Consider the following 26603-nt stretch of genomic DNA (forward strand, 5'->3'; position numbering starts at 1 on the left):
AGCTACTAATAGGGATTTTTCCAAATAAATGAAAACCATGAATAATAGAAAAATTTGAATGATTTTTGTTAATGCATCTAGTCCAATTTATGTTTGTGATTAAGCTAGACAAAACTATAGAGGGGAGGGGAATACAGTTTACATCCCTTGTTGTTGTTCAGTCACTAAGTCATGTCCGACTCTGCAGTCACATGAACTGCAGCACACCAGGTTTCCCTGTCCTTCACTGTTTCCTAGAGTTTGTTCAAACTCGTGTCCATCGAGTCGGTGATGCCACCCCACCAACTTATCCTGTCGCCCTCACCCCCTTCTCCTGCCTTCATTCTTTCCCAGCATCAAGGTCTTTTCCAATGAGTCAGCTCTTCACATCAGGTGGCCCTACTACTAACATTGCTAGTCACAAGAAATTGTACCCACTCTTGCATCCCAGCCCAATGTTAAAACATAACCAAAACAGTTGAAGTTCCTTTATTTTAAGTACTTGGAAAGGAAGGAAGGAAAGTTAATTCATATATGACTAGAAATGTGCTAGATGCTTTATGTACATTAATATAATTTTTCACTACCTCTGTACCGTATTCTTAATGTCAGTTTAGCCCTGTATGTTAGGTTTATTTCTGAATGATTTATATAAATTATCTCATTTACTTTTCAGAACTGTACAGTGACTTATATATCATTAATGATATATAATATAATGATAATGATTTATAATATATCATTATATATCATTATAGTAGTGACTTATATACCTTTTTGGCTTCCCTGGTGGCGCAGATGGTAAAGAATCTGCCTGTAATGCAGGAGACCCAGGTTTAACTCCTGGATCAGAAAGTTCCCCTGGAGAAGGAAATGGCAACCCACTCCAGTATTCTCACCTGGAGAATCCCCATGGACAGAGGAGCGTGGAGGGCTGCATTCCATGGGGTCACAAAGAGTCGGACTCAACTGAGTGACTAACACTTTCACTTTCATATACCTTTTACAAGAAGAAAATAGAGCAAGGGGATTATGTAAGATTCCTAGTAACATACAATTAATAAATGATAAAGCAAAGAAGTAATAATATTTAGTTTATTCATATTCCTTAGTGAAATGGATACTGTATTTGAGTATTAGATCAATCATAATAAAATTATTAGAAATGATTGATTTTTTAACATGACTTTCAAGATCTTCTCCAATCGTTTTGTCAGAGAAAAATGCAGATATTTAAACATTATTAGTATGACTGATAAGAATTGACTGTTAGTAATCCCAAGATCATCTTTTTAATACAGTTAATTTGAAATATTGTGTTTGTCTCAGGTTTACAACAGTGATTCAGTACTTTTATACATTGCAAAATGATCACCATGATAAGTCCAGTTACTATCTGTCACCATACAAAGTTAAATAATCCTAAGACTCTAACTCTTTATCATAAACATTATCTATTAAAGGTTATTAAAACACAATTGAGATAATTTCAAAAGAAAATAAAGTTTATAGAGATCTGATTCAATTGCTTCTGTTGTTTTGTGTGAGGATATGTTCTCAGATGAAAGCCTTATGCAATTATCTGTTTTTAAGATTGAGAGTATTCAAGTGAAGTTTCATACAAAAGTGAATTCATCTAAATTGACTGTGACTCATTTCTTAGGTATTTCTTCCATATTTTCACATTGGATCAAAAAATAAATTTGCCAAAGATTCTTGAAATAAATTTGTAGTTTTTTTTTCCCTCTTATAATGCAGATCTGACAGGAGCTCAAGATGGAAGTGTCAGAATGTTCGAATGGGGCCATTCTCAACAAATAACCTGTTTCCGCTCTGGTGGCAATTCAAGAGTTACAAGAATGAGATTTAACTATCAAGGAAATAAGGTAATATTTAAAAGTGTAAATAGGGGTAATGGTTTGATTTTGTTAAAGGTTTATGAATATTTCTTATTTGGGCTTCTGAAAAGAACAGTTCACTGATCTACTGGTGAAGTATTAATCCATCTATATGAATTCTTTTCAAAGAAATTCCTTTCAGAATTTAAATTCACTTGGTTCTTGCTGTAAAGACATTATATATATGTCCATCAAAATTCTTTTATGTGATGCTTAAGGACCAAATGATTATAGGACCATCTTCTAAATACTTCTGCTTTCTTTATCCTCTGGAACCTACTCAAAATATGGTCAGGTACCAAGTAGTAGGCAACATCTGAGAGCCTATTAGAAATGCAGATTATTGACTCCAGAGCTATCAAATCACCATCTGTTTTTTAGCCAGATGCTCCTGTGATTTGTACAAAACGTTAAAGTCTGAGGAACACCTGCTCTAGAACAGGATGTTGGCAAACTATGGCCTAGAATAGGTGTATTTTGTAAATAAAGTTATATTTGAACACAGCTAACCAGTTCATTATTTGTTTTCCATGATTATTTTCTCAGTTCAGCAACAGAGTTCAGGGGAACAAAGACTTTATACCTGGCAAGCCATATTTATTCTATTGGCCTTTTAACAAAAATTTGCCAACCTGGCTCTTGCTGTCTTCACTTCCTGTAATCTTCCTTCCTAAAACTGTCTCTCTCTGCCCCTCCTGTCTTACTAGCACTTCAAACAGCTACTAAAGAGGAAATCAGCCTTCTTTTTGTCTTTATGACCATGCTGCACTAAAAACATTCACATGGGCCCTTGCTGATAGGACATCTTGCCTTTCATTTTCTGTCAGCCTCCAAACCTTCCACCATCCTTACATGTTACTTGTATCATGGTGTGCTACAACCTTTTTGCCTACAACATTTATTAGATGGCTCTTAGCATTTCACTAAAGTCAACAATTTTTTCCTGTATTTATGAAACAGAATTGAGAGCATATAATTTCTTAATAGTAATTAGCAACATTCTTTGCTCCTTAATGGGAAATTAAAGGAGTTTAATCAAGAAACCTTTTAATCTAAAAACATGAGCATATAAGAATATCATTTATATACTCATGTTTTTCCATTGTGTCAATGTTATATTGTTACTAACTAATCTCTCTAATGCATCCTTCATATTGCCAACAAAGTTATGTAACAAATAGCATAGGGAGTTCCCTAGCTGTCCAGTGGTTAGGACTCTGTGCTTTCACTGCTAGGGCCTGAGTTCGATCCCTGGTCAGGGAACTAAGATCCCACAAGCCTCGCAACATGGCCAAAAAAGATAAAAAAGGAAAAAAAAAACAGCATTATATATATACACTGTAGATGAAATCATGTTGTCCTTTTCAAGAACCCACAGTCTCCTCGTTATATCTAAAAGTCCATACTCTTAAGTGTGGCATTCAAGTCCTTCTACACTCATAGAGTTATTTTATTTTATTTTATTTATTTTATTTTTTTGGCATGATATATTTATTTATTTATTTATTTTTAATTTACTTTATTTTACTTTACAATACTGTATTGGTTTTGCCATACATTGACATGAATCCACCACGGGTGTACATGCGTTCCCAAACATGAACCCCCCTCCCACCTCCCTCCCCATAATATCTCTCTGGGTCATCCCTGTGCACCAGCCCCAAGCATGCTGTATCCTGCATCGGACATAGACTGGCGATTCGATTCTTACATGATAGTATACATGTTTCAATGCCATTCTCCCAAATCATCCCACCCTCTCCCTCTCCCTCTGAGTCCAAAAGTCCGCTATACACATCTGTGTCTTTTTTGCTGTCTTGCATACAGGGTCATCATTGCCATCTTTTAAATTCCATATATATGTGTTAGTATACTGTATTGGTGTTTTTCTTTCTGGCTTACTTCACTCTGTATAATCGGCTCCAGTTTCATCCATCTCATCAGACCTGATTCAACTGTATTCTTTTTAACAGCTGAGTAATACTCCATTGTGTACATGTACCACAGCTTTTTATCCATTCATCTGCTGATGGACATCTAGGTTGTTTCCATGTCCTGGCTATTATAAACAGTGCTGCGATGAACATTGGGGTACATGTGTCTCTTTCAATTCTGGTTTCCTCGGTGTGTATGCCCAGGAGTGGGATTGCTGGGTCATAAGGCAGTTCGATTTGCAATTTTTTAAGGAATCTCCACACTGTTCTCCATAGTGGCTGTACTAGTTTGCATTCCCACCAACAGTGTAGGAGGGTTCCCTTTTCTCCACACCCTCTCCAGCATTTATTGCTTGCAGATTTTTGGATCGCAGACATTCTGACTGGTGTGAAGTGGTACCTCATTGTGGTTTTGATTTGCATTTCTCTAATAATGAGTGATGTTGAGCATCTTTTCATGTGTTTGTTAGCCATCCGTATGTCTTCTTTGGAGAAATGTCTATTTAGTTCTTTGGCCCATTTTTTGATTGGGTCATTTATTTTTCTGGAATTGAGCTGCATAAGTTGCATGTATATTTTTGAGATTAGTTGTTTGTCAGTTGCTTCATTTGCTATTATTTTCTCCCATTCAGAAGGCTGTCTTTTCACCTTGCTTATATTTTCCTTTGTTGTATAGAAGCTTTTAATTTTAATTAGATCCCATTTGTTTATTTTTGCTTTTATTTCCAGAATTCTGGGGGGTGGATCATAGAGGATCCTGCTGTGATTTATGTTGGAGAGTGTTTTGCCTATGGTCTTCTCTAGGAGTTTTATAGTTTCTGGTCTTACATTTAGATCTTTAATCCATTTTGAGTTTATTTTTGTGTGCGGTGTTAGAAAGTGATGTAGTTTCATTCTTTTACAAGTGGTTGACCAGTTTTCCCAGCACCACTTGTTAAAGAGATTGTCTTTACTCCATTGTATATTCTTGCCTCCTTTGTCAAAGATAAGGTGTCCATATGTGTGTGGATTTATCTCTGGGCTTTCTATTTTTGCGCCAGTACTATACTGTCTTGATGACTGTGGCTTTGTAGTAGAGCCTGAAGTCAGGCAAGTTGATTCCCCCAGTTCCATTCTTCTTTCTCAAGATTGCTTTGGCTATTCGAGGTTTTTTGTATTTCCATACAAATCTTGAAATTATTTGTTCTAGTTCTGTGAAAAATATCGCTGGTAGCTTGATAGGGATTGCATTGAATTTGTAAATTGCTTTGGGTAGTATATTCATTTTCACTATGTTTATTCTTCCGATCCATGAACATGGTGTATTTCTCCATCTATTAGTGTCCTCTTTGATTTCTTTCACCATTGTTTTATAGTTTTCTATATATAGGTCTTTAGTTTCTTTAGGTCGATATATTCCTAAGTATTTTATTCTTTTCGTTGCAATGGTGAATGGAATTGTTTCCTTAATTTCTTTTTCTGCTTTCTCATTATTAGTGTATAGGAATGCAAGGGATTTCTGTGTGTTGATTTTATATCCTGCAACTTTACTATATTCATTGATTAGCTCTAGTAATTTCCTGGTGGAGTCTTTAGGTGGAGTCTTTAGGGTTTTCTATGTAGAGGATCATGTCATCTGCAAACAGTGAGAGTTTTACTTCTTCTTTTCCAGTTTGGATTCCTTTTATTTCTTTTTCTGCTCTGATTGCTGTGGCCAAAACTTCCAGAACTATGTTAAATAGTAGCGGTGAAAGTGGGCACCCTTGTCTTATTCCTGACAGAGTTATTTTATGTATTTAACGTTCTGACTGACCCGGATTCAATCCCTGCGTGGGGAAGATCCCTTGGAGAAGGAAATGGCTACCCACTCCAGTATTCTTGCCAAAAGAATTTCATGGGGTTGTAAAGAGTGGGACACACCTGAGTGACTAACACAACAATACTCTCCTATATAGGCTTTTTAAAGGCACAACAAACTCTTCATTATTATCTGCCTAGGTATCTTTAACAGGCAGTCAGCTTACTGTTAATTCACCTTTGCCATGATGGTACCCAAAAGCATAACACCCTAGCATGCTATCTCCCTTAATAGGGAAGGCTGCTGGAGTAAATGTAACAGGTAACTCACGCTACTTCACAATAATGCTGATCATTTTGTCAGAAGTCATTGGACATTGCAGAAAAACTAGGAGATAAAAGGGAGCATTTAGCAGGGAAAAAATGACCTGTGAGGAATGATTCCTCAGATTCAGGAAGATCTTACACTGTAAAACAAGAACAGGATTCTATGAACCAAAGGCAGTAGAATAATAAAGAAGTTTTATAAATTAAAAACATGCAATTCCCCAAAATTAGGAGAGTAGAGGAACTACTGATTACAAGGACCGAATAGCAGAATGGAAGTATTTGAAAATCAAATTTGTGGCTGGGAAGTACAAATCAGGAATTTATCCCATCATGAAAAAACCCAAGAAGTAAATTGAGACAAAGATCCAGGAAAATGCATAGAAGACCTTTAAAAGACATAGCAGAAGAATAAAAAGAAAAGTGATTTAAAGAGGAAACATTGTATTAAAAGGAATAATAAAATAAAAATTTCCCCATAGCAAAAAATGGATTTTTAGAAAAAGAAGGGCCTACCAAATACTAGACCAGAAGTAATGAGAAGGAGTAGGGGTAAAGATGTTTACCTACAACCTCTCCACCTTCCTATCTAAAATAATGACATTTGCCTCCTTAAAAATAGAGGTTGCTGCTCCTGTTGCTGCTAAGTCGCTTCAGTCGTGTCCGACTCTGTGCGACCCAATAGACGGCAGCCCACCAGGCTCCCCCGTCCCTGGGATTTTCCAGGCAAGAACACTGGAATGGGTTGCCATTTCCTTCTCCAACGCATGAAAGTGAAAAGTGAAAGTGAAGTCGCTTAAGTTGTGTCCGACTCCTAGCGACCCCGTGGACTGCAGCCTACCAGGCTCCTCTGTCCATGGGATTTTCCAGGCAAGGGTACTGGAGCGGGGTGCCATTGCCTTCTCCGAAAATAGAGGTTACGAATAGACAATAGAACAGTATTCACAGAATTCTGATGGATAAGGAATGGGGCCAATGTCTGTCCAAACTCATGCAAAATTAATGGCAAAATAGACACATTTTTAAGTATGCAGAGAATTAGCACATTCCATATACACTTTCTGAAAAATGTACCTAAACTTACTCCATAAAACAGAATAAACCACAGAAAGGATAAACCCTGGAAAAATAGCTGTTAAAAATATAGTAAACAATGGGTTAATATTCCTACTGTTAGCCCTGTCAGTCAGTTTTGTAAAAAGATGATGAAAACAACAAAGAATGTGAACAGTTGACCAAAAAACAAACAGAACCCTATTCATGATCAATAACCCTCACTAATAACTGAAGAACATTAAAATGAGGCTTTTCTGTTAATTGACAAATACTGAAATTTTGTAGTATGCAGTGTTAACTAATGTGTAAGGGAAAATGGGTGTGTAAATTGATATTGCCACTTAGGATTTAATTTTGGCTTCACCTACCAATTTTAAATGGTGCCCTTTGACAATTTTTTTTTTTCTTTTTGGATATCTGTCCTATATAAATACTCAGAGGTATATATGCAAGAACGTTCAAAGCAGCATTTTTATTATAGGAAAAAATGGAATTTATAGAGAAAAGCTTAAAAAAAATTACAGTACAACTATACAGTGCAATACTACACAGCACAATAAAGAGGTAAATTTGTATGTACCAATGTGGAAAAATGGCTATAATAAGTAAAAGATATAATTGTAGAACTGTATATTATTATCTTAATTTCATTAAAAAAATCTTATATGTACGAGTGTTTGAATATTTGCAGAATAAATCTGAATGAAAACACATTGGATTATTAATGATTGTTACATCCGTAGATGGGAGAAGGCAGGAGTCGAAATTAGACATTTAAGATCTGTATCTTATACTCCCTTACTGGATTATTTTATCGTCTTTCCAATCAAAATGCTCTGAGTTTCCATCAAGAATTCTTTTAGTATAATAAATTTTGTTTCATTTTACTTTCTACTGTTGTTCACCACATTTTCCTTATTATATATCTCTGGGAATCTTTTTCAAAATGAACTGTGTTTTATCTTATATATACTAAAATTTTGTCACATGGCTTAATGTGTAAATCCAGTATCCCATTTTTGGAGTACCTACAGAGAATATACAGACTAGGCTATTGGTTAGTATAATAAATTGGGGGTCTAATGTTGGTTTACTTTTCTCTGCCCTGGAATTTTTTAAAGCAGTAGCTAAATGTTTATCTGGACTAGATCCATGCATAGGTGAAATGAGAAGTCAAACAATTTATGACTCAGATGTTTAAGATTTACAATACGAGATTTACAGTGAGGGTAAAGGTAAATATGTACCTTTTATTTGTACTAAATGCTAAATTTTTTTCTCTTAAGTTTGGAATAGTTGACGCTGATGGATATTTAAGTTTGTATCAAACAAACTGGAAATGTTGTCCAGTTACTGGAAGTATGCCTAAGCCGTACCTGGTAAGCCAAGATTTCCTACCTTTAAATTTTTTTAATTTTTATTTTAAAGAAATCAAGAATATATACTTAAGTATCAAAGACAAAAATGTAAAATCTATCTAGTGCTATGTATTCAGTCATACTACTGTAAGTTTCTGTCTGTATTATGTTAAAATTACTCTGTGAGGTATAAAAATCTCTAGTCTCCAGTAACTTGGAAAATAAACCTATAAAGTGCCTGGTTCTCATGGCAAGGGGAAATCAGATATATGGTTACTAGAGGCGGGGAAGTTAGATGGAGGCAGTTCAAAAGGTACAAACTTGGAGTTATAAGCCAGCACTAGGGATGTAGTGTACAACATGATTAACACAGTCAATATGTTATATATGAAAGTTGCTAAGTGAGTAAATTCTGAGTTCTCATCAAAGGAAAAATATTTTTTATTTTTCTTTTATATCTATGTGAGGTGGTGATATTGCTAAATGTATTGTGGTAATCATTTCATGATGTCTGTGAGACAGAACATTTTGCTGTACTCCTTAAACTTATACAGTGCTGCGTGTTAATCATTTCTCAAAACTGAAAGAAAAAAGAAAAGTAAAAAAACTCACCAGAAAATATAAATAAATAATAAGAGTAGTGGATCAGTCACTTGATAAAGACCAAAGAAGTAAAATTTATTTAAAATGTAATAATTAGTCAAGGGATATATTTTTAAAGAAGAAAAGAAGCCTGTATAGAACCAACATGGTACCTCTGGAGACCCATGCAACCATAGGTTACTCAAGTACCTTTCTAGCCTTACTAAACTGCAGTTGGCTGTGATGCCTAAAAAGGATGATAAACAGACTAGTGCATCTAGTTGTTTTTCTGCAGTAAATTTATACCTTATGAACAAAGCAGAAAAGATATCCTATAGCTGGTGCTATTTTCTTGTCCATCTCTTAAAAAAAATTGATAACATCTTTATTCAGGACCACAAAAACGTAATGAACCTTCCACAACTTCATAGAACTGTGAATTTATATTTGATAGATTCTTCAGTGAAGCCCTTTGTAGGACTAAGCAATATCTATCAAGAAAAAAATTAAGAATGTGGGTTGATTCTGGTAGTTCACTCTAGGTTAAATGCTAGAAGAAAGTACTAATCTAAGGGAAAGCAAGCAAGGGAGTGTTGGTGAGTGTACTTTGAAACTATTTAATTTTTCCTCATATTTTCATTCAGCCAGCAGATTAAATGTACAGGTGGCCTTTGAGCAACACAGGGATTAGGGGCACTGGACACCCTCCCCCCTCAAGTTGAAAATCTAAATATAACTTTGCAGGCAGCCCTCCATATCCATGGTCCTGCATCAGTAGATTCAACCAACCTTGGATCATGTAGTACTCTAGAATGTATTTATTGAAAAAAACAAAAAAATCTTTGTATAAGTGGACCCATGTAGTTTAAACCTGTATAGTTCAAACCATGTTGTTCAGCGGTGAACTGTACAAGTTTATGTTCCTAAGGGGACTACCTTTTTATTTTTTTGACTTCCAAAAAGACAAATTAGTTTAAAAATGAATAGTATTTGCTTTTGGAGATTAAAGTAAATTTTGTTTTAAAGACATATCATCTAGCCCAGTTGCAGTGGTGTTTGGGGGCAATGGGGAGTGACTGAAAGGAAAATTTTGTCATGGGATGATTTTGACATGTTTTAAAAATTCATTTTTTATTAAATGTCTAAATAGAAATAACTTGGCAATGTTTGTGATTGACTGAAAATCTCTCGTAATAGTTTGTTATTATTTGATGGAATATTGAGAAACATTGTCAATTTTCTAATTTGTTGACTGTTAGTATTATGTTTTTATTTAACATACTTAAAAAAATATTTAAAAGTGTATTTCTGAAAATAAATAATTCAGTCTGAGATCATCTGAAATTCTAGTTTTTGTCTTCTAAGACAAACATTTTCACAAGTTTTCTAAGAAAAATATTTGAACTTAACCTCTTTTTGTTTCCCCTTGAACTTTTGGTTGAACAAAAGCAGAGGGCCTCGTAAAGGCTCATAATGTATGCATCTTCTTTAAGTAGCTCAGGAAAAGTGTATGTATGCGTGTGTGTGTGTGTGTGAGAGAGAGGAGGCGGGGGGAGAAGAGAGAGAGAAGTGGCAAATTTACAAATATGCCAAAATGGGGAACCTTGGTGAACTGGGGTGAGGGGTATATGAGAGTTCTCTGTATTACTCTTATAACGTTTCTGAAGTTTATAGGGGAAAGAACACAGGGATTAAGTGAGCCGCAAATTACATGATCACTTTTTGATTAATGCATCTACCTGCTTATAAAGTTGTTTGTGATAACAATAACGTTTGTTGTTTATAACCATTCCAGACTTGGCAGTGTCATAACAAAACAGCCAATGATTTTGTCTTCGTTAGCTCTTCCTCTCTAATAGCTACAGCTGGTCTTTCAACTGACAATAGGTAAGAGATTATAACTGAAATTGAAATTTGTGGTGTATGTAGCTAAGCTTTATTTTTAAATTGCTTAATGTCCTTATATCTCAATAATGTTTTCACACTTACACCTTTAAATATTTTTATTACAGAGACTTGTTTCTTAGAGCACTTTTGTGTTTGAATTGTAAAGCTAAGGAAATTCTGGTGACATTAAAAACAAAATCCATTCCTTCTGGATTTTTGGTATTCTATTAATAATGTTAACATTTCAGTGTAGGAGAAAAGAATTTGATTTTGCTAAGAGTTTTTCTCCATATTATTTTCTATGTGTTAAGAAAGCTTGAGCCAAAAAAAAAAAAAAGTATTTATTGGCCCCGCTGTTTAGTTAAACCCTTGCCATAGCCTATGAGACCAATATTATCAGTTTCGTAATCAGAACACAAATTCCAAAAGACATGTTAGTTGTGTATGGCACCCTGTCCCCATCTCCCCGAAACACTTAAATGTGTGGAAAAAAAATCTCGTTTCTCCATGTCCATGCACACTTTTGACTTCCCTCATACAGCTGAGTTTGAGATTAAGGCCTTCTGAAGTTGCTGAGCTTTTTATATTTGTCCTGAGGCGCCTCTTTGCACTCAAAGTGGGAATTTTAGAAATTCTTATATATATTTATGCCTCCTTTGTAACTCACAGAATGGAGTAGAAGCTATTCCCTTTCATAGTAGGAATAAGTTTTCTTTTTGCTCAAGATTCCTTGTGTCCTGTTCTTTATTTCAGCCAAACTATTTAGATTAGAAAATCAGTGAATACAAAAAATAGTTTCTATATTCAGATTTCATGTAGTATTCCTTGTAATTACATGTTAATCTGAAGTTTTTCATTTTGGAAGCTATTAGTTTTTAAAATTTTTGTCTAAAAATTAATCATACATAAGTATATTGGTTACTTGTATTTGGTGCCTTATAAATTTAAGAACTTTCTGTGTGAGTGAGATTAAGATGAGCTAGAATGAGACATACTGTTTTTTTAATTGAAGTATACTTGATTTACAATATTATGTTAGTTAGAGGTATATAGCATCATTATTCAGTATTTTTGCAGATTATACTCTATAGATTTTTACAAGATAATTATTATAATTCCCTATTCTATATACAGTGTATCCTTGTTTCTTGTCTATTTTATAATATATATGGTAGTTTGTATCTTTTTTTTTTTCAGTTTGTATCTATTAATTCCATATTCCCAATTTGTCACTCCCCCATCTTCTCCTCTTTGGTAACAAGTTTGTTTTCTATATCTGTGAGTCTGTTTCTGTTTTGTATACATAGTCATTTATATTATTTTTTAGATTGCATGTTGTGATATCATATAGTATTTGTCTTTTTCTGTCTAACTTACTTCACTGAGCACAATAGTCTCTAGGTCCATCCACATTGCTGCAAATGGCAGTATTTCATTCTTTTTTATGGCTGAGTAATATTGTGTGTGTGTCTCATATCTTCTTAATCCAGTGTTCTGTTGATGGGCCCTTGGGTTGCTTCCATGTCTTGGCTATTATAAAGTGCTGCTGTGAAAGTTGGGCTGCATATATCTTTTCAAAAGAGTATTTTCATTTTTTCAAGATATATATCCATGAGTGAAATTGGTGAATCATATGGTAGTTCTGTTTTTAATTTTTTGAGGAACCTCCATACTGTTTTCCATAGTGGATGTACCAATGTACATTTTCACCAACAGAGTACAAGGGTTCCCTTTCGTCCTCATCCTCCAACTAATTTTTTTTAGATTTATGTACTTTTGGACTATGCTGGGTCTTTGTTACTGTGCACAGGCTTTCTCTAGTTGCAGTGGGCAGGGTCTGCTCCCTAGTTGCAGTGCGTGAGCTTCTCTTTGCTGTGGTTTCCTTTGTGGCAGAAATGGTGTCTAGGTGTGTGGGGTAAGTAGTTGTGGCACACAGGCTTAGTTGGCCCAGAGCATGTGGGATCCTTCTGGACCAGGAGTCAAACCCAAGTCCTCTGCATTGGTGGGCAGATTCCTAACCACTAGACCACCAAGGAATCCCCTCTCTAAATTTTTTTTACTGAAGACTTTTTGATAGCTCCTCTAACAGGTGTGAGGTGATTGCTCATTGTTGTTTTGATCTGCATTAGTGATATTGAGCATCTTTTCATATGCCTCTTAGGCATCTATATGTCTTCTTTGGGAAATTATCTATTGAGTTACTCTGTCCATTTTTTTTTTTTAACAGGTTGAATCAGAAACCAGTTAAGATACCCGGCTGTGATTGATGTTGGGATTTTTTTGTTTGTTTTGGTGGCTTTGTGTTTTGGTTTTGTTGGTTTTTGGCTGTACTGTGCTGCATGCAGGATCTCAATTCTCAACAAGAGATTGAACTTGTGCCCCCTGCATTGGGAGTGCAGAATCTTAGACACTCAGCCACCAGGGAAGTCCTGTTCCACTTTTTTTTTTTTTTTTTAAATATTGAGCTATATGAACTGTGTGTCTGTTTTAGGTGTTAACTCCTTGTCAGTTACATCATTTGCTTTTTCTCCCATTCAGTAGATTATCTTTTCATTTTGTTGATGATTTCCTTTGCTCTGTAAAAGCTTTATGTTTAATTAGATCCCATTGGTTTATTTCTTTTTTGCCTAAGGAGACTGATCCAAGAAAATATAGCTATGGTTTATGTGAAAGAGTATACTGCCAGTGTTCTCTTCTAGAAGTTTTATGATTTTCCGTTCTTCCATTTAGGACTTTAAACGATCTTGAGTTTTTTTTTGTATATGGTAAAGAGGAATGTTCCAATCTCATTATTTTACATGTTGCTGTCCAGTTTTTCCGCCACCACTTGTTGAAAAGACTGTCTTTCCTCCATTGTATATTCTTGACTTCTCTGTCATAGGTTAATTGACCATAAGTCTTGGGTTTATTTCTGGGGTCTCTATTCTGTTCCACTGACCTATGTGTCAGTTTTTGTGTCAGTACCACACTGGTTTATTTTTTGTTTTTGTTTTTTACATTAAGAACTTCAGTTTATTTAAAAAAGAAAACACATCTTAACACAAAGAAAAAGACAAGCCACATAATGGGAAAAGATATTTGCAAACACAGTTTTATTGTTTCACAGTCTCTGTGGAACAGGAATTTGAGAATGGCTTAGCTGAGTGACTTTTCCTTAAAGCTGCAGTGAAGATGTCAGTGGGGCTGTAATGATCTGAAAACTTGACTGGAGCTGGCAAATCTTCTTCCAAGATGGCTTATTCATGGGGCTATTGGCAAGCCTTGTCAGGAGACCTCAGTTTCTCGCCACTTGAGTCTCTCTAAAGGGCTGCTTGAGTGACCTTATGACATAGCAGCTGGCTTTCCTACAAAGCAAGTGATTTCCAAGCCACTCTCCATATTCCCTGAGGTCTTTGACTACTGGATGAGTCTTCTATATCTGGATGCCTCTTTCACTAGAGGGATTTAAATTATGTGAATTTAATTATACATGCTTGTGGACCAAAGGGTGGAGATCCTGCTAGCGTTGGAGGGTCTCCTGTGAGGTGTAGGTCAACAGTGGCTTGCAACAGTGAGTTGGGAACTCAGTATCACAATGTTTTGATGACTGTAGCTTTGTAATACAGTCTGAAGTCAGGGTGTATGATTCCTCCAGCTCTAGTCTAATATCTAAAAATTACTTTGACAACTCAGGGTCTTTTGTAGTTATTTTGTTCTAGTTCTGTGGAAAATGTCATGAGTATTTTGATAGGGATTGCACTAAATCTGTAGATTGGTTTGAGTAGTGTGGTCATTTTAACAATATTAATTCTTCCAATTCAAAAGCACAGGCTATCTTACCATTTCTTTGCAGCATCTTCAGTTTCCTTCATCAGTGGTGTATAGTTTTCAGAGTATAGGTCTTTCACCTCCTTGGTTATGTTTATTCCTAAATATTTATTCTTATTGATGTGATCTTAAGTAGGGTTGTGTTTTACCTTCTTCTGATATTTCATTAGTAGTATGTAAAAGTATAGCACATTTTTTGTATATAATCTTATATCCTGCAACTTTGCTGAATTTATTTATTAGTTCTAAATTTGGAGGGGTGAAGATTTTAGGATTTTCTGTATCATCTGCAAATAGTGACAGTTTTCCCTTTTCCCTTCCAGTTTGGATACCTTTTATTTCTTTTTCTTGTGTGCTATAGCTAGGATTTCTAGTAACATGTTAAATAAAATTGGAGAGAGTGAACATCCTTGTCATGTTTCTGAATTTAGTGGCAGGTTTCCAGCTTTTCACTGTTGAGTATGATGTTGATTGTGGATTTGTCTTAAGTGGCCTTTAATTATGTTAAGAATTGTTTCCTCTTTACACACAGTTTTATCATGAATGGACAACTCAATAGAGAATTTCTGTGTCTTTTGAGATGATCATCTGATATTTATCTTTCTTTGTGTTTATGTGATGTATTATATTTTTTGATTTGCAAATGTCTAACCATCCTTGTGACCTTAGAATTAATTCAGCTTGATCATGGTGTATGATCTTTTTAATGTATTTGGTTTGTTAAGATATTTTGTTGAGGATTTTTATATCTGTAGTTATCAAAGATATTGGCCTGTAATTGTCTTTTTTTATAGTGTCTCTGTCTGGTTTTGGTATCAAGATAATCGAGGTAATGATGGCCTTGTAGAATCAATTTGGGAGTGTTCCCTCCTCTTCAGTTTTTTGGAATAGTTTAAGAAGGATAATTATTAGTTCTTCATATATTTAGTAGAATTCCCATGTCTGGTCCTGGACACTCAGTTACCTGGAAGTTGCTTTTGTTTTGTTTCCCCTTCCAGATTGATTTTCACTTCTAGTGATCAGTCTGTTTAAATTTTCTGTTTCTTCTTGATTCATTCTTGGCAGGCTGTATGTTTCTAGAAACTGGTCCATTTCTTCTAGGTTGTCCAGTCTGTGGGCATATAACTGTTCATAGTATTATGATTCTTTGTATCTCTGTGATATCAGTTGTTATTTCTCCTCTTTCATTTCTTGTATTGTTTATTTGGGTCCTCTGTCATCTTCTTGATGAACCTGAATAAGTTTGTTGATTTTGTTTTCTTTTCAGAAAATCAGCCCTTGTTTTCATTGATTGTTTCTATTGGATTTTTTTTTAATCTCTGTTTTATTTCCTCTCTAATCTTGGTTAAAGTTCCTTCCTTCTACTGACTTTGGGCTTTGTTTGTTCTTCTTTTTCTAAAAGAAAAAGTAGATGGTAGCTTGGGTTGTTTATTTGAGAATGCCTGTATTGCTGTGAACTTCCCTCTTAGAATTGCTTTCTGCATTCCATAGATTTTGGGAAATTGTGTTTCCATTTTCATTTGTCTTAAGGTCTTTTCTGACTTAAACCCTTTGATTTCGTTATTGACCCATTGCATTTTTAGTAGCATGTTGTTTGGTCTGCATGTTTGTTTGTTTTTCCTGTTTTTCTCTCTGTAGTTTATTTGTAGCTTCGTACCCTTGTGATTAGGGAAAAAAATTTGCTTGATACAATTTCTATTTTCTTAAATTTGTTGGCACTTGTTTTGTGACCTAGTATGTGACGTATTCTAGAGAACATTCCATGTGTGCCTGAAAAGGATGTGCATTCTGCTGTTTTAGAATATAATATTCTATACATACCATTTAAGCTCAACTGATCCATTGTCATTTAATACCACTATTGCCTTACAGACTTTCTCTCTGGATTATTTGTTCATTGATGTCAGTGGGGTGTTAAAATCCCATACTGTTACTGTATTATTATCAATTTCTTCCCTGTGTATTCTTTATTATTGTTTACTTTATATAGGTGCTTCTGTACTGGGTGTGTATATGTTAACATGTATAATATTCCTTTTGTATTGATCCCTTTATCATTATATAATGTGAAACATTTTTATTCTGTTTTCAACTTTTTATGTCACTTAAGAAGTAATCTTTCTAAAAAAAAAAAAAGAAGTAATCTTTCTTTTTTTCAGAAACATATGTTTGTGGGACACACTTGTAGCACCTGCCAATAGTTTAGTCCATGGTAAGTTTTGAAAGCATTTTATAAAAGTGATTTTTAAATGGATTTTTTAAAATGACATGTTTAATAGTTTGTGAGATTTATTTTGCTCATGGTAGCAAAGTATGAAAGCAGAAAAGTTTAATATGTGTAATTAACTCTTCAGTGTACTTTAATGAAGGACAGTGGAACATAGATAATATAAAAATTGTTCATTGTGAATATCAGTTATAGTATTATATCCTCTCACACCACTGTTACTCAACTTCATAATTGAAATTACAACTAAAGCAATAAGACAAAAAAAGGAAATTAAAGATATACTTATTGGAAGGGATGAAATAAAACTGTGTTTATTCACATATTATATGATGTTGTAGAAAACTCCAAAGAGTATAGGGGAAAAAAAAAAAAACTGCTGGAACTAATGTACAGATATAGCAAAGTCAAAGCTTTGATTCCAAATCAGTATACTAAAATCAGTTGCTTTCCTTTACACCCACAAATGAACATTTGGAAGTTGAAATTAAAAAAAAAAAATCACCATTTAAAATAGCACCCAAAATAATGTAATTCTGAAGCTAAATCTGTATAGCATCTGTTGGGAAAAGCTACCAAAAAAGGTAAAAAAGATAAAAGACCTAAATAAATGGAGAGATAGTCTGTGTTCACAAACTGTAAAACTTGGTATTGTTAAGATGTTACTTCCTCCCAACTTTATAGATTCAGTGCAATTCTAATTAAACCCCCAGCAGTCTGTTTTGTACGTGTCAACAAACTGGTTCTAAAGTTTATGTAGAGGGGCCACAGACCTAGAATACTTGGAAACCTGGAGTATTCATATTGCCTGATTTCAGGAATCACTGTAAAGCTACAGTAATCAAGCCACTGTGGTATTGGCTTAAGAATAGACACATTAGGAAGCATAGAAATAGACCTGCACATAGTTGGTAGACTCTTCATTAATAATGGCATAAAGGTAATTTAATGGAAGCACATAGTCTTTTCAACAAAGAGTGCTGTAACATTTGGGTCCTTTTGTGTGGAATAATGAATATAGGTACAAATCTTACCCCTTTCACAAAAATTTGCTGAAAATGAATCATAGATCTACATGTAAAAACAAAACTGTAAAACTTCTAGAAGGAAATATAGGAGAAAATCTAGGTGACCTTGGGTTTGGTGATGAGATTTAGATAAAACAAAAACACAATCCAGTAAAGAAACGATATATTCCAGACTTTTAAAGTTATCCTTTTGTTCACTATCTGAAGAGCAAATAGCCATATAAAAGATGCTCAGTATCTGTAGTCGTCAGGGAAGGGCACGCTAAATGCACCATAATTTATCATACTATCTACACTGGAATAGCCAGAATTAAAGATTCTAGAACACCAAGTGTTGATGAGGGTATGGAAAAACTGGAACCTTCATGATTTGCTGATAGAAGTATGAAATAGTACAACTTCTTTGGAAAACTGTTCAGCAATTTCTTAATAAAATTACACATGCACCTAACATGACCTAGCAGTATATATTTTTACACAAAAAATGAAAACACATGTCCACAATTAAACTGGTATAGGAATGTTATTAGCAGCTTTGTTTATAATAGCCAAAAACTGGAAATAACACAAATGTCCAACAGGATAACATGGTATATTTATGTAATAAAATACTGTTCAGAACTAAAATGCATGCCCCACTGATAGATGGAACAACATAGGTTAACACCTAAAGTGCATGTTGAAAGGAAAAGAAGCAGGAACAAAAGAGTATGTCCTACAAAACTCCATTTATATGAAGTTCAAGAACTGGCGAAACTAATTGGATAGAAATCAGAATTGTGATTGCTTTTGAGGGCAAAGGAAAAGCCTGAGAGTGCTTTTTGGAATGATGAACACATTCTTTGTTTTGATCTGAATAATGCTTACACAAAGGTATCCATTTGTCAAAACTCATGAACGATGTACACTTAGAATTTGTCCATTTTACTCTATGCAAGTTTATATCTCAAAGTGCTGGAAAAGTTAAAAAAAAAAACCTTATGATTAGTTTTATCTAGATTCTTACAATACTAATAACATTTTGTTGAGTACTTAGTATTTGCCAGGTAATGTATATGCTGTGAATATATTCCCTAGTTTCATCCTCATACATAACTGTTAGGCAGATGGTGTTATCATCTCTTTTACAAATGATGAAACTGAGACTTAGGTTAAATAATTCGCCTAAGGTGGTATGCATTTAAATCCAGACAAAATCCAGGATTTTGGGAATATACTTATATTGGTTTTTAGTTTCCTTATTTAGTATTTCTGTCATCTATGTCGTTTCTGGGTTAGTTTCAGTTGATGGATTTTCTTGTCTTTATGTGTGCATCTTTGCATGCCTGGTCATTTTTTATTAGATATAGTGTAAATTTTATACATTTTAGGTATTGTTTTTGTATTGTTTAAATATTTTTTGAGGTTTTCTCCAGGACTGAGTTACTTGGAAACAGATTTGTTGAGGGTGGAGATGGGAATCGTGTTAAACAGAATCAAAGCCACGTTTGGTACAGGGCAAATTTTGCACGCACATGTGTACACACACACCCCATTGAGTCAGTACCCTTCTCAGTACTCTGTATAATGCCTTCTGAATTAAAAGATTTTTTCCCTACTCTGGCTGGTAAAAACAGGAACACAAATCAACCTGGATTCCCCTTTCTTATGCTATGGCCGGAAAATCCTAAGCAGTAAGCTGAGTCAGTTGTGTGGCTCACCTAGTTCGTTTCTCATTTCTCAGAGATCATTCTTTTTCAGTGCTTAGTTTCCAGTGTCTCATTCCATTGTTTCTTATGTATCACTTGATATTTTCATTGATTTAGGCAGGAGAGTAAATCGAGTCTAGTATTCCACCTTGGCCAAAAGCCAGGAGTATGTTTCTTATGCTGTTATATAGTTTTTATTTTTATTTAATTTTCAGCTTTTGCATGTCATGATAGTGGAGCCACTGTTTTGGCATATGCTCCAAAACATCAGCTACTGATATCAGGTGGCAGAAAAGGTTATACATGTGTATTTGACCTTCGGCAACGACAACAGAGGCAACTCTTCCAGAGCCATGATTCTCCTGTTAAAGCCATCGCTATTGATCCTACTGAAGAGTACTTTGTTACAGGATCTGCCGAAGGCAACATAAAGGTAATTATAGTAATGCCACAATAACTGCAATGTGAAAGGAAATTTTTGGAAACCTTGGTTCTTTAATCATATTGAAGACACTTGTCTCTTTAAATGATAGAAATATTGACTCCTTTGTAGTCCACAAGATTAATTGCTATTTAATCTTTTAGTGAATAAAATACAATAATATTTGACTTGAAAATTGCCCATTTTCCTGTTGTTTTCAAATATGTTTAACTAATAGATGCAAACGAACTGGATTTTCTGTGGATATGGATATGAACATATTTCAGATGTTAGTCTTGACTCCATGTTCAGAGTTACTGAATACGGTTTCAGGTACTGCGAAATATACTGACATTTTCCCTTATCCCAGATTTCTCCCCATTTTGTCATTCATAGTATCAGCATCCAGCCACTTAGTGACTGATTCAAGAATGCTGATGTACCTGGATAAGCTCTGCTTATAACAGTCTTTCTGAAACTCCACTGTTTCAAACTTAGAAGTTTGAATGTTAAGCAGCTTGTTAAAAATGTTAAGCACCTTGTTAAAAGTGAATCCCACTCTAGAAATACTGTTGCTAGATTGTACCCCCATAACAAGTTGGTAAGTCCAAGGCTCAGAAGTGTGCACTTTTATAACACAGATAGAGTGGTTCTGATGAAGGGTTCCCTTTCTGCACTTTAAAGGATCTGTAGGGGTAAGACTAGTCAACAGATTATTCTAATGGTCAGTAACTCACTGGGGGAGTCTAGTTTCTTAGAATCCATTAATTTAAATGCTAGTGAGACTACTTAGTACAAATAAGTTGGACTACTTTACTTTGTTAGGACTTCTATACTGTTTTCATAATTCTCAGCCAGAAAAAAATTAACTAGAATTTCAAAAAGGTGTTTCTTAAAATCAAATATATATACCAGTTTTCATACAAAATTCTTTTTCGTTTGTTTGAAGCTAGTTTCTTATTTGAACTTTCCTCAGTTTAGAATAAGTTGTGCTAGATGTTAGATTAGTTCTTTAGTATGTATTTTCATTCTGAGTTTGATTATTTAATCAAGTTAAAAGATTTCATAATATACCAGGTTGTATTCAGGAGTTACAATTTTAACACTCATGTCTAGAGTAGTGTGAATTAATGAATTTCTCCGGGAAAAGAAAGAAATTTTTTTTTTAATGAGATGTCAAAACCTCAGAAAATTGTAATAATTTATCTTGCCACTGGAATATAGTTTTGCCTGATCTGAAGGCCTCTGGGTGTTTGGCACTTTCCTCTTTCCAGTGGTTCTGATTCCCTGGTGGATACTGTGCATTATGGAGAAAAAATTACCCTATTTATATAGGTACACAGCAGAATCTTTGCTGAGAGAGAAAATCTTCATTGTAGTTCCTACAATATTACAAGTTTCTGTTGCATTGCATACCTAACCTTCTTGTATCTAAGTTTTCTCATTTCTAATGAAGGGTTTAAAATACCTGTTTTACTGGATTCACTTTTGAAGAATGTAATAATATCAATGAGATTTAGAAAATTGCAACACTGTATACAAGAATCAAAATGTTGTAACTGTCGGCCTACACAGATTTTTCTCCATTTTTGTTTTAGAAATTCCTTATTTGTACACAAAGACAGGCCTAAATCTTTTGCTTGGATTTTTTCTTTAATTTTGCTTGGAATTTTAAGGTATTTGTCAATCCCAATTTTTATTTTGTCCTTGATATAATTTCAGATTTGGAGTCTCTCTACCTTTAGTCTTCTTCACACCTTTATCAATGAACATGCTCGGCAATCCATTTTCAGAAATATTGGAACCGGAGTGATGCAAATTGAGACGGGGCCTGCAAATCACATTTTTTCATGTGGAGCTGATGGAACAATGAAAATGAGAATACTACCGGATCAGTTTAGCCCATTAAATGAAGTGTTGAAAAATGATGTGAAATTTATGCTGTAACATTTTAACAATAAGATGTATAATTTATTACCTATTCCTTGAAGTGGCCAACACATATAATGTACGGTGATCATTCTCTATACCACAAATAAGCTAATGCTTTTCTTGTTTTCATATTTATTTTATGGAGCTTTGCCCTTGATGCACTGATGCCTTAAAAATTAACAAGGTTATTCAGAATTAGACTACATTGCCTAAAGTAAAATGTGTAAGTAATGCTGTAATAATACGTATTTATAGTATGTTATAGTGAGTATATCATAGTGTTAAAGGAATTTTGTTTTATTGATAAGTTCTTCTGCAGACATCTCTGCATGAATTTGTTTCACAGTAAAAATACCCCCTTTTTTTGCACCTTTGCAGGTGCAACCTATAAAGGCAGTTGCACCTCAGTCATCACTTAGTTCACCACATTCTCACTTCCTTTTTCAGACTTTCACATCTCAGACTCCTCTGTTAATTAATGATAGAATGATATTTGGGCAAGAGTCAAAAAATAATATCTCCATTAATACTGTCATTGGGACTTTAGTGATAAATGAGTCAAATGGCTCCTTACGTAAAGTTTTCATCTATTTTCCCTCTGGAGCCCAAGTTGTATGTGTGTGGTGTGTGTATGTATATAATATATCTTACACATCTTATGTGAACTGTGTGTTTATGTGTATAAGAGAAAACTGCAAGTCTTTTCATTTGTTTTTGTGCCATAACAGCACCGCCACCAGAATAACAACTTTTTTGCAACTGGTTTTTTTTTTTATCTTTTTTTTAAAAATATTGAATTCTCACAATCTTCAAATAAATTTCAGGAAAACTTCCAAGATTATTAAGATTGCATTGAGTTAGATTAGACATAGCAGGCAATAATGTTTCTGTGGTGGCATATATGAGACACTTAAGCTTATAAATTTGTCAAAGGATTTTTGGGCACCATACATTTTACTTAAATTTTATTTTACTTCTTATTTTTAGGTGCTTTTAGTCTCAAAGTTCTGAAAAACTTACAGCAGTGTTTTTAGAAACAAATGTGAAAAGTCAAATTACATAGATAGTATTTACAAATGTAAAATACCTGCCAGATCTACCATTAATAGATAATAAACTAAACCTTATATTTTATTATTTTTTTGCCAAAATATATTATTTTATTATAAAAGTATGACCAAAATATTAAAAATGCACAATGCTTTTAACTTAAATGTGCTAACCCTATTTCTGTCTGTTTTGTGCTATACCTTTTCTGATTCAGAATTATAGAAAACTTGATAATACTTAATTTTAACCAAGGAGACTGGAGGCAAATGGGACTAAGTGTTTAAGCAACAACTATATACTACTTAGCTTAAATATATTTTGTTAATAGGAACATTAATAGAACATTTTTATGTAACAAAATATGGACAACTATTATCTTGGAAATTAAAGAGTCAAATGAAGCAAAGAAATGAAGGGCTGGTAAAATGAATTTTGTAATATCCTCAGGATACTTTTAAAAGTATATTGTTAAAAGATTTTGTAAATTCATACTTTTAAATGTGTTAAGCAAGTTGCGATGAAGACACTGTTATTGTGTAGAGAGTTTATGTGCACATAATAACCTGTACCTATAAATTGTGCAATACGATATGTGACTATTTGCCATGGAGAAATCTGTGACAGCATTGCAAATGATACTATTGTTTGATGTAGTTAATCTTAAATTATTCAGTAATTTCTTCATGAATCAAGATTCAAAAGGCTTTAAATTTAAACACTTGCAGTGAGATAGAAAATTTATTATTATGCTTATTAGGAAAAAGACATGGTGGATGAAGAATTAAGCATTTTAATTAAGGGTTTATATGAATAATAAATTATGTAAGCCCATATATATTTACATCCAGAGTCATAATATTTTAAATAAACAATCATGCAGTGACTTTTTTTTTAAGCATGCTATTGTTTTAAGTAATAGTTATGCCACTTTAGTTGATTTAAGTATATGTGACATTTTAAATAGGAGAATTTCTGTATTTGTATTTGGTTAATGTAGGAAGAATTACATAATTTTCCCAGATTCCCTGTTGTTTCTTTTCTATAGTCTTTTTAACTTAATGAGTAAGCATTATGCAAAAAAGGTGAGAATAAAATGGTAAAGGTAGTTGGAATGTATGCTTAAGTAAAAAATGATGTACATATATGTAAAATTTTATCCACACTAATGGAGTGGATACAAATTACATTTTTTAAATTGTGTGTTTTCTGAGAATGACGCTTTGTAAGGGTAGAAGAATTAACCACACTGTGAGCCTCATTTTCTAAAATGTAGCGTTGTGTTGTTTTTTTTTTTTAATGTAGAATCATGGGACAGTCAATTCTATCATCCTTTCTGGCTCTCTTTGTCTTGCCCCAATTCATTCATTTCTCCTTAAAATTTTTTTTTTTATAAAACCACTGCAGAATTTCTCCAACTGATCTCAACGATCAGAACTTAAAGAAAATCCTTATACAACATTAGAGTGGCGATGATCTTTTCATAACAGTGTTGACAACCCAGAAGGATATATTTTACTAAACAAAAAGTTTAAATGTTATATTGCAAGACACTACAATCCAAAGAACAGGTAGACAAGAAATATATGTATAGTATATAGGGAAAATTTAATGCTCCTAATACAAAGAGAATTTTAAAATGATAAATAATGGGAAAATAACCACACCAAGCACAAATATGTTCATCCTCACTAAGAGTGCAAAGAATGTTAAAAAAAACAACAACAACAATGTGATACCACTGTTCATCCATCAAATTAGAATAAAGTCAAAACAGTGGCTTCAGTTTGGTGAAGATGCAAGGAAGTGAGCACAGTGAAACATTGCTGGCAGAACGAAACTGTTACAAAGTCATGTAGATACATATATAAGACTGAAAAACATACTTTCACTGAGCAATCTTTTGGGAAATTATCCTTTACAATAAAAATACCTATGCATAAAAATATATGTATACAGATGTTTATTGAGACAAATCTCAATGTTAATTCATGGGTAAATTGTGGCATAAATTTTGGTAATCCATACAACAGAATATTCTCTCTCTTCAAAAAGTTGTTAGAATTGTATCAGTTCATCTGAAAAAAGTTGGTAAGAAAAAAATTTCAAAGTAAAAGGTGTTATATCCTATGTTGTTTCAGATTTTTTTAGTCTTTAGTTTTAGTGTGCATTATAGGGACATAGAAATATATATGGAAGAATACATGTGAAGCAAGACTCTAACATGGAAGGAAGAAGGCGATAATACTTTTCTAAATGCCTTTAAACCCTGCTTGGTAACACGATAGCAGAAATAGTCATGTATGTGTTGGTGAAGAAAAGCTGTGTTATCATACCAGATAGGACTTTGACAACTGATTTGTTGAGTGAAGTGGTGTTGTTTTAGGAATATTCTTCTTGGAATTGTTGAAAGATATTTTTGGTGTTTGATGTTACTTTAGTAGAAAGGTTACAATGTTGTCCTTCAGAGTACTTGAAAAAAGTTGAATATAGATGACTTAAATGTACCTGTCAGCCTTAAAAATCTGTATGGCTTTTGCTATTTTCAAAGCTAAATGTTTGGAGTTTTTCATGACTTTTTTTTCCCTTCTGCTTGCTTGGTTGTCGCCTGAACATCTGTGGTCTATAATTCAGGGAGCTAATGCAGAGTTGGAGTATAACATTATTTCACAAGGCTCCTTAGAACAAGAAAAGTTTCTTAATATTCTCTCACTGCAGATATGATGAGTGAAACAGTTTGGTGTTACAACTCGTTTCTTTCCACAGTGGGAATGCCTTAACGTGTGTCATGCTAAGTCACTTCGGTCATATCTAACTCTTTGTGACCCTTGTGTGTGTGTGTGTCACTCAGTTGTGTCTGACTCTTTGTGACCCCATGGACTGTAGCCCACCATGCTCCTCTGTCCATGGAATTCTCCAGGCAAGAATACTGGAGTGGGTTACCATTTCCTTCATTTGAGATCCTAACTCCTGTACAATTGATTGCTTGGTATATAGGTATGACCTTTGTAACAGAATCTAAGCAGTACAATGTTATCAGCCCAGGATATGTGTTTTTAAAGTTTTAAAATCTATATTCCTCCCATATGCAAAACACTCATCACCCCGCCAATAAACTCCGCAGTGTTTTTACCCTGTTACTGCATCAGGGTTAGGCTTTTGAACCCCCAAGATCTCATCTAAATGAAGTTCAGGTGTATATGTGGCTCCTTACATGAGTTTCCTTAAGTATAGTACTTCTCAGTTTAAAGACCCATGAAGTAATGAGGCAAGTTATGGGCCTCCTGTCTGTGAAACATACAATGGTGAGACAGAGAGAGTAGCTGTCTCCCATTCTAAAAGATGAGAAGTAACATTCATATGATGGTCTCTGGTCCAGAAGGATTCTGAAAGTTAGGTGGGTACCTGTCACCAATTTCTTAAGTAATCCTGTCCCCTACAAGTATTTCTCCAGAGCTCTTGGCTCCACCTTTTGGGCTGGGTTGTTTTTTTTTTTTTCCCCCCCTACTTCTAAGTTATTCTTGCCACCTCTTCTTAATATCTTTTGCTTCTGTTAGGTCCATACCATTTCTGTCCTTTATTGTGCTCATCTTTGCATGAAATGTTCCCTTGGTATCTCTAATTTTCTTGAAGAGATCGCTAGTCTTTTCCCATTC

At 34.2% G+C, this 26603-nt stretch overlaps 1 protein-coding gene across 3 annotated transcripts in view; it reads left to right on the plus strand.

Annotated features, from left to right (window-relative positions):
• Positions 1–24893, plus strand: part of DMXL1 (Dmx like 1) — a 134348-nt gene extending 109455 nt beyond the window's left edge. For all 3 annotated transcript variants that reach the window (XM_018050665.1, XM_018050666.1, XM_018050667.1), the window contains 6 exons: positions 1738–1865; positions 8257–8349; positions 10706–10797; positions 16764–16816; positions 19763–19980; positions 21691–24893. In XM_018050665.1, the coding sequence (XP_017906154.1) occupies positions 1738–1865; positions 8257–8349; positions 10706–10797; positions 16764–16816; positions 19763–19980; positions 21691–21915 (809 nt within the window). In that variant the 3' untranslated portion in view covers positions 21916–24893. The remainder of the gene's footprint in view (positions 1–1737; positions 1866–8256; positions 8350–10705; positions 10798–16763; positions 16817–19762; positions 19981–21690) is intronic.

Source organism: Capra hircus, chromosome 7 (genome assembly GCF_001704415.2).
Source record: "Capra hircus breed San Clemente chromosome 7, ASM170441v1, whole genome shotgun sequence".
Taxonomy (NCBI): Eukaryota; Metazoa; Chordata; class Mammalia; order Artiodactyla; family Bovidae; genus Capra; species Capra hircus.